Below are 13414 nucleotides of genomic sequence, written 5' to 3' on the forward strand. Positions count from 1 at the left end.
TGTTTACACAATTTAAAACGGTATAGTTCTATCAATATTAATAATAATGATTTCAGGGGAAAACTCCTAAATTGTTATCGATCTAAGAAAGACAACTGGCTCCTGCAGCCGATTAAATATCTATGACATTCGTAAAACCAAAACGTCGACATTCATTCAAACACAAGAATCCTGATAAAAAAATATACGTGTTAACTTTTAAGGGACCAAGACATGATTTTAGATCGAAATTTTTTTTCTTCATTTTTTTCATGTATAAAATGGTTAACTCGTCCATTTTGAATGATTGACCAAAATTTGAATGTTAGAAGTCAAGTTACAAGGGAGTAGGAGAGTTAAATATCCATTGTTATGTAAACAAAGCTCGAGTCTTGCATAATAAACGTTACTCGGCCACTTTTTGGTTTTAATCGAGAAAAAAGCTTCGAACAACGCGATTCTTAATCCCCCGCCCCATCTCAGTCAGTGCACTGCCTGACACAGTGGAATCAACAGGACCAAGAACTCGCCAGCATTGTCAGCCCTGTTCACTATCGGGGTAAAGAAGAATGACCGTACACTGATGACCGGGGTCATTTTCCGACCTACAGTAATGACCCCCCCCCCCCCACCCGCTGTAGAATAATTAGATTTTTTTTTGAAGAAAAAAGACCCAAGGATCATTTTGCTTCATGTTAAAAATGAAGAGAATTGGCCCCCATAGACAAATGACCCCCGCCGCAAAGAAGAATAGATATTCTTATAGGTAACCCAATATCCAATATACATGTATTGGACTTTTAAATTACTTGAAATTTCACTCTGCTAGCTAATTTTAAAGTTAACATCTCCGAACTTGATGAGTTAATCAAGTTATAACGTTATATAAGAAATATTTATTTTTGATAAAAATGTACATAAATTTTTTTATAGAGAAAATTGTCACTTTTTAATTTTATGTATTTTATTTATGGTTTGATTGAACTCTTTCTTTTTCATGAAGGTAAGATATATTGAACAACTTCAATTTCCAAAATAAGTCCTGTCCTCAAACATAGCAAGATATCTAGAAGTCCCAGACACTCTGATACCGAGTCACATTGTTTTCTCTAAAGATATAATGCTCCCATCCTGATATGATAAGAGGTAAAGATTTTTGTTGCGAGAAAACACAACATCAGGTGCGCGTGCTTCTGTCTGATAGAGAACATATTGTCGCCGATGTCGATATGTATTGATGGGCGGCAGTTAGGGTACAATGTAATGTAGTGTTGCGGACATATATTGTCGCCTGGGGTTACTGATATACAGGGCGACAGTATGTACGGTCACACCAGTGACAGTGAGCTTTCTGAAGTCCCGACTATGCGTTTTCTGAAATGACTGCTAACCAGCCATTTTAATGACGGTTAAAGTGATTCAGGTACGTGACTGGGCATCGAATTAAATGGAGCGCTGACAAGAATTTTTCATTTTTATCGTGAATTACAATTTGTTAACTGTTTCAAATTAATATCAACAGGTAGTTAAAACACTATACAGATGAATATACCTGCTTTTGCGTAAACCACTATAGCTTCACCACAACAGATCTGGTTTGTATTTGTTTCAGCACACTGAAACTTTGAATTACCATAAAAGTAATTAACATGCGTTATGGTATAGACATTCTACAGATCATTAGTCTATAGGAAACACATAACCACGTTGGCTTGGCCTACGTTGACCTTCCGTCATAGATATTGAACAGTCTGTGGTGATCTGGGGTTAAAATCATCGACACAGGCATGGAGCAACAAAAGCAGACCCAAGGGGAGGGGGAGGCAGACACCCCGGTGGTGTTTGGGGTGGAGGACGTACCCCCGGTCCACCTGACCATTTTGTTTGGTCTACAGGTACGTATACATGTACTTTATACTTACTTCTATGTACCAGTTTGGAACCGTAGAGCGGCGACTGGTTTTTATGGGTTTATTTTTTTGATTTACAGTGAAAAGGGTTACGTCATAAACTGATTTGCAGTGATTATATTCGCAAGTACGATGTTCTCTACAAGTAATTGCAGAAATAGCTTGTTTGCGAATTAACGTTTTATATTACAATTAACTGTTATAATAGAAGAAACACAGGGGTTTTAAAAATTGAAATTATGAAAACGTAAATTAAATCCTGTTTTTAAATTACACATCTTATTTCAAACCTCATTAGACTATTTATACATTACATTTGATATGAATAAATTATTCCAGCAAGCTGTAATGTGTATTGGGGGTTCGCTCTCTCTGCCATTTATACTGACAGCACTTCTGTGTCCGGTGGATGAACAGGAGGTGCGCGCGCAGCTACTCAGCATTACCATGTTTATGTGCGGTGTAGCAACAGTATTACAGTGTTTCCTCGGAGTGAGGTAAGACTGAGTAGTAACACAAATATTAGGAAATAATGATTGATTTGTCTCCAAAAGTCATATTCAAGATGAATTTTCTTACAATGAATAATCAGTAAGATATCTGTTCCGTAGGTTGCCAATAATTCAGGGTGGTTCTCATACATTTGTGGCTCCTATTGTTGTCATGATGTCATTAGAAAAGTTCAGGTGTCCAGAAAAAGGTATGATCGGTGAAAGAACATGATGTATTCTAATATTTACATTCAGTGTATATTTCCCCTTACGATGCATTGCATGGAAATCTGCGACGTTCAATTTCCTGTATATACACTTAGCTTATTCATGCGCCATGAGCACAAATCAAACGTTAACATGTGTTTTGAGTATTTTAATTATTGTAAAATTAAACTAAATAGTCAAACTTACACAATCTGGCTTAATCTGAGTACTTGAGCGTCTCCTTTGTCATGTATTTCAAAATGCTTATTAATTATGCCCAAGTAGTGTAAATTTTAAAAAAATTAATAGGGTTGGGTTTATCATAAAAAAATGAACCATCCATATTTATCTCAATGCCCATTCCGCATTATTTTTCATTCTATTTTAATTTCAAAAACTGTATACATCGCTCGTTCTGCTCTTTTTCTATTCCAGGTTTTGATGTTTCATCGACGAATGTTACGCATGCTGATTGGACAGACAGGATGCGCGAGGTAAAAACTTGGAATCCCGTGACGTCATCCGGAAACCACGACATATTCTAAGACAAATCTATATCTTTTGTTATAAGCATTAGAAAGCCAGCGAAGTTGTATGTCAATTTGTGATTGTCATTGACAAGCTATATCACATCACGACAAAGTAATCAATTAAGAAAAAGTATTTTTTTACCCAAAGGAACTAGTACATGCAGTATACCATTCATCTATGATAACAAGCAAACGGAAATACTACACAGGAATTTACACGCATAGGAATTAGCTGAAAACTATTGTAAAATTTTACCAACAAACGATATTTCTGTGATCAGGGTAGAATTTTCCAAGAACTCCTTTGCAGAAATGTAATCTGAGCCATCAGAGAAAACCTACCTTAGAACAGAGTTTGACACCAGCAATATTTTTCTTACCAAAATAGTGCCAGACATCTCATGCCTGTATCCTGTTTTTTTTTTTTATAAATATGAACGATTTATACAGATCCAAGGGAACCTGATCCTTGCCTCCCTGACCCAGGTTGTCGTGGGGTCGCTCGGTCTGATGGGGACCATCCTCAGGTTCGTGGGTCCTCTAACCATTGCTCCTACGATCTCGCTGATTGGTCTGTCTCTGTCACATGTTGTCGCCATGTTCTGTGAGACTCACTGGGGGATCTCCATGCTGTGAGTACTGAGTGTGTTTAAATAGCAGCTTAAATTCAAGGTTCTGTCATTTGCTAATTGTTTGACATCTATATTCAAAATGAAACCGTTATGCTTTTCAGAACTTTGTTTTTCGTTCTGTTATTCTCAACATTCATGAACAAAATGGAAGTACCAATTCCCTCGTTTTCACTCAGACGGAAATGCCATACCAAGAAACTTCCGGTATTTCAGTTGTTTCCCATTGTGATTGCTGTCGCCATTGTTTGGTTGTTTAGTTTCGTACTCACTGTCACAGACGTGTTTCCTAGCAACAGTACGGTCACCGGATACAAAGCAAGGACGGATTCAAAACTTGAAATCATGACTGAATCTCCTTGGTTCACATTGCCTCTACCGCGTACGAGTTGTCATTTTTGTCTCAAAATACTATGATTTACCTATTAATTTTCGGTGGTCCAGTCGATGTTCAAGTTTATTTCCTAACTAATTATTAAATATCAATTTCAGTTCAGTTTGGGGTTCCCACGTTTAGCTGGGCTGGATACATGGGGATGATGGCAGCAACAGTGTCCTCCATTATAGAGTCTGTCGGAGACTACTTTGCGGCTGCCCGATTGTCTGGAGCCCCACTTCCGCCTGCGCATGCTATAAATAGAGGGATAATGTTTGAAGGGGTGTCCAGCATAATTTCAGGACTTGTAGGAGCAGGACATGCCACTACATCATACAGCGGGAATATTGGTATCATAGGGATTACAAAGGTTAATCAAAGTACTGAAGTACTGACGGGAGTTGATTTTATCGTTTATCATTTATTTTAAAATCAACTTATCTTGCATGGCAATTAGTTTCTAGTCTGTATTTGAATCACGCACATTTTTATAATATGGATTTTTAGACTTTTCTGACAAGAATTTCGAGATACCCCATATGAATGATGTTGTGTAATATTTAAAGATGGATTTTTAACTATGTATTAGTAATCGAAACAATTCTAAAAATTGTATGGATCCGAGCACTATTGATAAATATCGAACTCTCGTCTGGTTCAACCAGACGTTCGGCTGTGTCCGTTAATCTCCGACAAGCAAGTGAGCCTCTCTGCTTGTCGGAGATTTACGGAGACAGCCGAGCGTTTGGTTGAACGAGACTATATTAAACTCTGGCGTAGGTATACATGAGACTACAAAAATAACTAACGTGTTCGTATTATATAAAATCTGACTATTTTCAAAGTGTTTATAGACAAGTTTCCTTGAAAAACAATGCTTGAACAGCATACATACATCAAATATTTCTATTATTTTCAAGAACTAAGTCTTGTCAGCGGTGGTGATTTGTGCTTAGGTCCAAACACTGTTTCACTTTCGGTTTGCCAGAGTAACTGCATAGGAGAGTTGATTAAAATCAACTCCCAAAAACCAATTGCAACCGTTAAGATATGTTTTCTTTATATACAAGAGTTCCAAATTGTGCTAAATTGACCAATTTATATAATCAAGGTGGCCAGTAGGGCTGTATTTATAATGGCTGGTGTGATCCTGATTATCTGTGGGCTGGTAGGGAAGGTGGGGGCGGTCCTCGCCCTGATACCGGAACCCATCATAGGGGGCACTCTACTTCTTGGACTAGGAATGGTGGCATCTATAGGAATATCTGGTCAGTCATCCGAGGCATGGTTTGTGCCAAAACAACTTTCGCGTTTCATAACTTAATATACGATTATGATGATTTATGGATAGAGGTAATATAAGTTATATATTTTCAATATACCATTCCTAGTACAATAACACAATGGTTTATTAGTGCTGCAGTTCTGTGACCTGTCCTCCACCAGGAATATCACAGTCCTGGGCGTGTCCTTCCTGATGGGGCTGATGGTTCCAGAGTGGCTGTCAGAAAACGCAGAAAAAGTCAAAACAGGTCAGCTATTAGATTCTATATACATTTTTTATCCAGTAGCACTGCTTCTGATATGGTCCACGTTCACTTGAAAAAATTATGGAGTCTCTAAATACATGACATGGTGGCCCTTTTTCAGGTTCTGACGAATTGGATCAGGTGATCCTCGTCTTGTTCGGGACAGCGTCATTCGCCGGAGGTTTCATTGGCTTCGTACTGGACAACATAGTCCCAGGTATTCATAGTCCCAAGTACTGTGTACTCGTTTAAGGTGGAATAACACATCATCACAAAATGGCTGACCGCTGATCGAAACGACATTTTGTTTTATTAAAACGATTTTATCGACTTCAACATGTAACTTACTCCATAGCCGAGTGGATAAATTGTTTGTCTTGTGATCCGTACATCGCGAGTTCGAATTCCGCAGGGGCTTCTATTGTTATTTGCTGAAATAATTATTTTAGATATTCATTTTTTATCCCCATACTGCAAATTTTTCGCTTATTTGACATGTACGGTTTATTTATCATTATATCTTTCATTATCAAATAATGTCCTGTTAATTTGAGTGAATTTTCCAGGTGTGTTTATCCACCTTAACGGTTTGTATGGTTCATTGTTGTGTTCTGATTTTGCTGTGTTGTTGGTTTTTTGACAAACTGAGTTTAAAGTTGTTCTTTCAACAGTATTGTAAAAGGTTTTAAACAAGTGCTTTAATAACTACATGAATTCAAACGAGAGAGAGAGAGAGAGAGAGAGAGAGAGAGAGAGAGAGAGAGAGAGAGAGAGAGAGAGAGAGAATGAGATTGTATAAAGCAAGCAGATTAATCTGCTGCAGAAAGCAGATTAATCTGCTGCAGAAAATGAAGAAAAAAGACATACAACCAGGAATGTTATCTATTTGCAGGATCAAAACACGAAAGGGGTATAGACAGGTGGTTAAAAGTCTCGGACACTTCTACCCAGCAACCGGAAGCACATATTTGCAGAATTTATGACTTACCTTTTGTTAGTAAATATGTCAAACGGGTTCCAATATGCAGACTCTGTCCTATCTCGCCGTCCTTTGCAGGGTTTAACTTTTTGTGTGGTAAGAGTTCAAGCAAAAGGGGGAGTTTTAGTGAGACTGTTAATGATAAGGACCCCAGTTTGCTCCCGTTACACGAAGACCTGGAGGTCAAGGTCAATCGTCAGTGTGACAGCGATTTGTAGATCAGGAGCCTGGCACGTCCTTACGGTCTTTTACTTGAAGTGATTGTATGTAGATTATATTAAAATGAAAGTAGTATTGTTAACACTTAATTTTTATATTGGTTGTTATTATATATAATACAATAGAATCAAGTTTTATCTAATTTTTTATACCCATTGGTTGCCTTTAATAAATTTTGAACAACAGTGCCTTTAATAAATTTTGAACAACAGTCTGTATTTGTTTTTGCATAGAATATATCACTTTCACTATGATGAAACATAATGATGACATGTTGTAAATTTTGTATTTACACCCACCCAGTAAAAATTCAAAATTTACAACATGACAATGACTCCAATGAAAAAATTACCAATCAAAATGTCTTGTCCAATGAATGATCAATATCCCCTTTGTATCAAGTTTGACCGAATACATTTAATATTACGCGAAGGATTTCACAATTTTGGATTTTGTGGTGAAATGCAGCTTCTGACTTTTATTCTTTTAATATTGAAATTCTCAAATTGTGATTTATTAATTTCCAGTTAAATTATTATTATTAGAACATATTTAATATTTAGTACTTTAGAAGAATCCACGAAAACTGACTCTCTGCGAAAGTCATTTTTGTAATTTTTTTGGAAGTAGGTATCTTGCTTACTATTGAAAATGATAACAAAACATGCTATATAATTATTCATTGTAGTGACATACCCACTTTTATATTAATAAACAACAATTATTGTTGAAACTATAGTTTTACTAGCTGTGTAAAACAAATGTGAGTATATTTCAAGTCCATTAATGAATTCAAGGGGGGTAACTTAAACTGTTTTCACTTCCTTTAAATCAAAGCTTTCATTTTTAACACCATGGTTCTTCAAGCCTCGTTTCCCTCTACCGGGGGTAAAGGTTGGTGAAAGGGGGAAGTAACTGCAGCAGCGCAGCCTTTTCATGCGGGCCCTGATGGCGGGGATACAGTACAGGGTCGCCTCGTCCCCTCTCTGGGAGGGACTCTTTACCTCCACCCAACGTTTTAACCCTCGTTCATAAGCAGTGCCTAGAATTATTATGAAATGCAACATTACTCGTCGATTTAACGTCGATAACAATTTTTCTTACATATGATCTTTGTCTCGAAATCAGTAATATTTTGTTGAGAAATGTCTTTTATTTAACACTTGCAAAAATTGCCTGAAAGTATTTACTAGTAAACATATCGGTTTCGTGAATAATTCGCCAGTCTGCGAGTTTACATGTATTTGCAATCTACTTAATAAAAGCATCCCAATAACCTAGTAAAAGTTGTTTGGTTAAGATTTATTAGCAAAATACAAGAATATGCTTCTTGGAGCGAGCACAGTGTTAAAAGTTTGGTTTTAATTGTGCTAATATCAAACAAAATCCACATAAACTGCCACTCACCAGGAACAATGTTATCCAGCATGAAACCTATGAAACCTCCCGTGAAGGAGGCAGTTCCGAATAGCACCTTGATCACCTGATCCAAGTCCGCAGAACCTTTGTCAAAATGCATAAGAACGGAAGAAATTATATATTTTAATTACAGTGTTTAGTTTTACTGGGTCCTTATTACTTATGAGAGCATATAAGTAATTCAATTCCAAAAATAATCGACTGTAAGTGTACAATGCTAAGAAAGAAATGACATTCAGTCTTGCTCTTTCGTGTTAAATTGTATTCCTTTAGTATTATTGTCAACTAATTTTTTAACTATAAAGGGCCTTCTAGTGTTTCCAGAAAATCTGTTAAGATGAGAAGGAGGTGACAGTATAAGTTCCAAATTGATACCTTGTACTCATAATGCATACCATTTGGTGTTATTATAATTTCATGTGAAAAACTGAAATCTGATTGGTTTAGACGCAGTTGATAATCCGTTCTATTGCCCTCAGCGTTAGCAACACACTTAGCAACGGGTAACGCAACGAATTGTTACATGCGCGAAAACAATGCGCGTACGGTTTGCCAAAGAATTAACGTCATTAATATATAAAAGTAGTAAAGTTTTCTTTAAAATTAAGACATTCAGTATAATAAAATAAATAGTGCCCGTTCAAGAGGGTAAGAGTTGAAATTGACACCCCTCGAAAACCATTGTCAACCTCCGCTTCGCGTCGGGCACAGGCACTATTTATATAATATAGATTAGGGTACATAAATCAGTGATTTATACCTGTTTTGACAAAATCCTCGTTTTCACTCAGCCATTCTGGTAGCATAAGACCCATCAAGAAGGAGATGCCGATAATTGTAATATTGCGAGTGGAATAGAGCTCACAGAACTGTAAGACTAAATACATCAAGTTAATGACTTCATCCAATTTATACTGCTAAACTTTTGTATGTTTTAAAATTCTAACTTGTTTATCTTATTAATGTATTTCTTGGAATCGTCAAACTGGCTTTGCTATTATCTTCGATATGAAATGACAAATTAACGGTAACGTATTTCTCATGGTCTGTCATACTGTTAATATGATATACCTGATATACCTACAGAGGCCACCATTCCGAGCCCCAGTAGCAGGGTTCCTCCAACGATAGGGTCAGGAATCAAGGCCAGGACAGCTCCCACCTTCCCCACCACACCCCACAGAACTAACATGGCTCCGGCTGTTACAAACACCGCCCTGCTAGCTATCTAGTGGAATGAAAAGAAGCACCAATTGTTTAAAAGACAAAAAACAAGGTGTTAAGACATCCCATACAGACTCAGATTTTGTTAAGGCATTAAATTTTATCAAGATGCTTACTTTTGTTATTCCAATGATCCCGATGTTTCCACTGTACGATGTGGTCGCGTGGCCCGCTCCCATCAGACCAGATATGATGCTTGCAAAACCTTCTATGAAGATGCCTCTGTTGATTGCATGGACGGGTGGCACCGGCGCCTCAGAGAAGCGAGCAGCTGTGAAATAATCACCAACGGATTCAAAAATGGATGCCACAGTGGCAGCAAGCATACCCATGTACCCTGCAGCACTGAATGTCGGCATTCCAAATGGAACTGAAGTAAAAAAAAAAGTAAACCATTGGCAGTCTTAATGTACATATGTAGCATTTAAACGGTAAAGCATATGAAGAATGCATCTTAAGTCGTGATTTTATCAATGAAAACTATTTACGAGGAAGAGGTAACTGGAACCAAGCAGCATCGTACAAAATGTCGACTCTGGAATCGGTTCTTGCACGGAAAGAAGGTTCTGTGCTGTTGTTTGGAAAAACGTCCAACTCGGTCAAAACAAAAGAGAAAACCCACATGATGGAAATCGTTATCACAACTGGAAAAAGCTGGAATATCGGAAGCTTCGTCAAATGACATTTCTTCTTCAAAGAAAAGGCCGGAACCGGAAGTTGCACCTTGTGAATAACATTTGAAAACAGTAGCAACAACGCAACTGTTCTGTAAAAAAAAGATAAAAGATCTAGCATGGTATATATATTTTTTTAATTTCATTGTCTTCTTTATATTTGTAACAATGAAACAAAGAAATAAAGTAAATGATCTATCATTTAATTACCTAATGTAAAAAATAGTTCGGAAATATGTTTGAAATATGTATACTCACAGTAGAGAAATACCCCATTGCTTTTCACAAAACTCTGAGACCACGTGTGTGAGGGACAGTCCAATTAGTGACACAGTAGGCGCTATGGTGAGGGGTCCGACAAACCTCAGGATCAGTCCAATAAGACCCAGGCCCCCCACCACCACCTGGGTGATAGAAGCCAGGATTAGGTTACCCTGGACCTGAAAGTACTTTCAAGTATAAATATCACGTTTTCATTTAAGAGGAGGCTGGGGGGGGGGGGGCAGCAAATTGCCCATCAGACCTGCCTTACAGTTTTACGATTGGTTAACAAAGGAGTCAGCAATCCATAAGATTTTTATCTTTTTTTTAAGTTATGGTCTGTAATTTTAAGGGGTAAAGAATTTTAAAAAAGTATTACCGTTTCACACGATTGGGACAAACGGTTTTTTTTAGCAGGTGTAAGAATCATAAAATGTGTGTACCTCTCTCATCCTCCTCTCCCAGGGAATGAATAAACTATGGTTTCCGTGCAAACCGTTCACTAAAAAGAGAAAAGTGGAATATACTCTCTACTTTTTACAAGATAATAGATGTTCAAGTTTAAATAAAACAATGTCGAATTGAAATGGAATTGATATAGACTTCACTTTATGCACTATGATGCATTGACAATCAAAGGGGTCTTACCTATAACCCAGTTTATTGAGGTTTACTCGAAAGTTTCATCTAATATATTCTTTAATTAATTTTCTATACGTTCACAGCTTTTCGTTACTAAAAGTGTCTATGGTATTAATGCTGGAACAAATATTGACGGGTGGGTGGGCTTATAGAAGGTAATTCCCGAGTTTGTCGAATTGAGTTCATGGTTTTATTAATGGTAGTAAACATTCTTACTGGATATCTGTCTTGACATGTGTATGAGTGCATAGGATGGTTCTTGACCTACTTTCCTCTGTTGGACATTTGAATCGGTCCAAAGTCATCATCACAACTATCGGGGCCACAAAAACATGAGATCCGCCTTGGATGATCGGCAACCTGCCGAAGAAACATATTGCTAGGTAATCAGATTATGGTATTCATGATTCTTAAGTTAAGAAAAAAAGCACTTTTTAATTCTATGTTTGAGAAGACATTACTTTACATGATTTAATATATAGTCAATTTATACAAGGGATTTAATCAATCGAAAATGAAAATTCGTTTGTTGATTCATTAAGATATAAATAAGATGGTTTTACATATTATCAATTGTGTAAACTTTTATATGTCTTGTTTTTAGAATTGTTCAAATCTTTACAGTTTATAGAAGACAGTGATAATGCCATAAAATTGTTGATGATACCTCACACCAAGGACACACTGTAGGATAGTAGCGACACCACACATGAACATCGTGATACTGAAAAGCTGCGCGCGCACTTCGTTCTCGTTTTCTGGACAGAACAATGAAGCCAAGATAAAAGGGAGTGACATAGTTCCACCAAGGGTCATCAAAGCTTGCTGAAATCCAAGGAAAACTACACCTATTATAAAGCTATACTATGTATTTAGATACTAATATTAAGTACTGTGGCTAAATATGCATTGCAAGATACTGTATGACAAAAAGTGATTGATTGTACGAAAGCCCTCTTAACTTGAAATTCGTGGAACCAAATTGATAAGATATTATATAAATAGTGCCTGTTTGGGAGGGTAACAGTTGAAATTGACACCCCGAAGAAACCATTGTCAACCGACGCGAAGCGGAGGTTGACAATGGTTTTCGAGGGGTTTCAATTTCAACTGTTACCCTCCCAAACAGGCACTATTTATTTTATTATACTGAATGTCTTAATTTTAGAGTATTTTTTACTACTTTTATACAGAAATGACTTGAATTCTACGGCGAACCGTACGCGCATGATTTAAGCGCATGTAACAATTCGTTGTGTTACCCGTTGCTAAGTGTGTTGCTAACGCTGAGGGTAATAGAACGGATTATCAACTGCGTCTAAACCAATCAGATTTCAGTATTTAACATGAAAGTATAATAAAAAGAACTAGCATACAATATTGATTCCATCATTAGAGCTGTTTATACTTTTCATAGTCAGTTACAATGTTACATAAAGATCCCTGGCAAACATTCCTCAGTAGAGGTCAGCAAATCTAATAATAACAAGTGACAGTCTCTCCTTGTAGCAAATTACATTCACTTTTTCTGACATACAGACGAGAGCAACGATCCATGCATAAACAGGACGACCTCATTTCATTTTAACACCTGATTGAATATCTTATAAACATCTCTGTTACATCTGACCGCATCTACCATATATAGGTCTTTCGTTTTGGTTCGCAAGATTAGCTTACCTAACATTTGATGAGTTATAAATGCCTTTGCTTTCAAATTTCGTACATGCATATAACTTTCTTTAATTTTTACTGGATTCGATAGTATTTGCAATTGCCAACTGTTCTGTTCTTTAATATCAAACTTTCTTACATAATTTGCGTTAATTTACCGATATAACAGAATATTAACGGTATAAATGCTGTCTTTATAAAACATGTAAGAAATTACCTGTAGTCCAAACAAAATCATAAGGTTGACGGGAGGCACTGTATCCACAGGGTAGAAAACAGTTTGATCCATGACCCCTTCAACCACGCCCTCCACTTGCCCTGCCCCACCCCCCGGCGGGTCCTGAGGGTCCGTCACTTGCTGGGGCATCGTCTCTGACTTTTCACCTGCCGACTCCTGTTCAGACATACTTGCTAACTGTGAGGGGAACCTGTTTTCCTTTTACCCTCACTTGTCAATTCGAACAATTCCTTTGATGAGCTCCGCTACAATGAGAATTTGTATACCAGGCTAAAGCTTGTATTCACCAGCAGCCACCAAGCCTCCGGAAGCCTTGCAGTAAATATGGCTAAATATCAAAGTACTGAAAGTACCTGGACGGGACAGTATTTTCATTTCAGCTGAATTTTGAGTACAACAATTTTATTTTGTCTGCCAAATGGGCTAATAAATG

General features: G+C 37.2%; 2 protein-coding genes across 3 annotated transcripts; one reads left to right on the top strand and one right to left on the bottom strand.

Moving 5' to 3' along the window:
* Nucleotides 1-1386: 1386 nt before the first annotated feature.
* Nucleotides 1387-7060, top strand: LOC128182399 (solute carrier family 23 member 2-like). 2 transcript variants are annotated; one of them, XM_052851012.1, is made up of 11 exons: nt 1387-1874; nt 2229-2386; nt 2501-2589; nt 3023-3081; nt 3568-3749; nt 3851-4134; nt 4239-4492; nt 5234-5390; nt 5538-5654; nt 5773-5868; nt 6544-7060. In XM_052851012.1, the coding sequence occupies exons 1-11, from the start codon at nt 1767-1769 to the stop codon at nt 6846-6848; spliced, it is 1809 nt and encodes a 602-aa protein (XP_052706972.1). In that variant the 5' UTR covers nt 1387-1766; the 3' UTR covers nt 6849-7060. The 2 variants fall into 2 exon arrangements, with proteins under 2 accessions (XP_052706972.1, XP_052706973.1); XM_052851013.1 differs by having other exon boundaries at nt 1390-1874; nt 3851-4128.
* A 460-nt stretch (nt 7061-7520) lies between these two features.
* On the bottom strand, nt 7521-13194 carry LOC128181644 (solute carrier family 23 member 2-like). Its single transcript, XM_052850116.1, has 11 exons — nt 12961-13194; nt 11737-11894; nt 11338-11429; nt 10871-10929; nt 10425-10606; nt 9981-10258; nt 9609-9862; nt 9340-9496; nt 9029-9145; nt 8257-8352; nt 7521-7891 (listed from the first exon to the last, which is right to left on the bottom strand). Exons 1-11 carry the CDS (start codon nt 13147-13149, stop codon nt 7656-7658), a joined length of 1818 nt encoding a protein of 605 aa, XP_052706076.1. The 5' UTR covers nt 13150-13194; the 3' UTR covers nt 7521-7655.
* Nucleotides 13195-13414: the final 220 nt, after the last annotated feature.

This window comes from Crassostrea angulata, chromosome 4, assembly GCF_025612915.1.
Source record: "Crassostrea angulata isolate pt1a10 chromosome 4, ASM2561291v2, whole genome shotgun sequence".
In the NCBI taxonomy this organism is placed as follows: Eukaryota; Metazoa; Mollusca; class Bivalvia; order Ostreida; family Ostreidae; genus Magallana; species Magallana angulata.

Excerpts from the sequence above, each read along its gene's own strand:
- LOC128182399 (XM_052851012.1), top strand. The coding sequence starts at position 1,767 with ATGGAGCAACAAAAGCAGACCCAAGGGGAGGGGGAGGCAGACACCCCG. Across the intron at positions 5,655-5,772 it reads CGCAGAAAAAGTCAAAACAG|GTTCTGACGAATTGGATCAG; the intron begins GTCAGCTATTAG and ends GCCCTTTTTCAG. Across the intron at positions 5,869-6,543 it reads ACTGGACAACATAGTCCCAG|GATCAAAACACGAAAGGGGT; the intron begins GTATTCATAGTC and ends ATCTATTTGCAG.
- LOC128181644 (XM_052850116.1), bottom strand. The coding sequence starts at position 13,149 with ATGTCTGAACAGGAGTCGGCAGGTGAAAAGTCAGAGACGATGCCCCAG. Across the intron at positions 10,607-10,870 it reads GGGAGAGGAGGATGAGAGAG|GTCCAGGGTAACCTAATCCT; the intron begins GTACACACATTT and ends AAGTACTTTCAG. Across the intron at positions 8,353-9,028 it reads CGAGGATTTTGTCAAAACAG|GTTCTGCGGACTTGGATCAG; the intron begins GTATAAATCACT and ends ATTTTGACAAAG.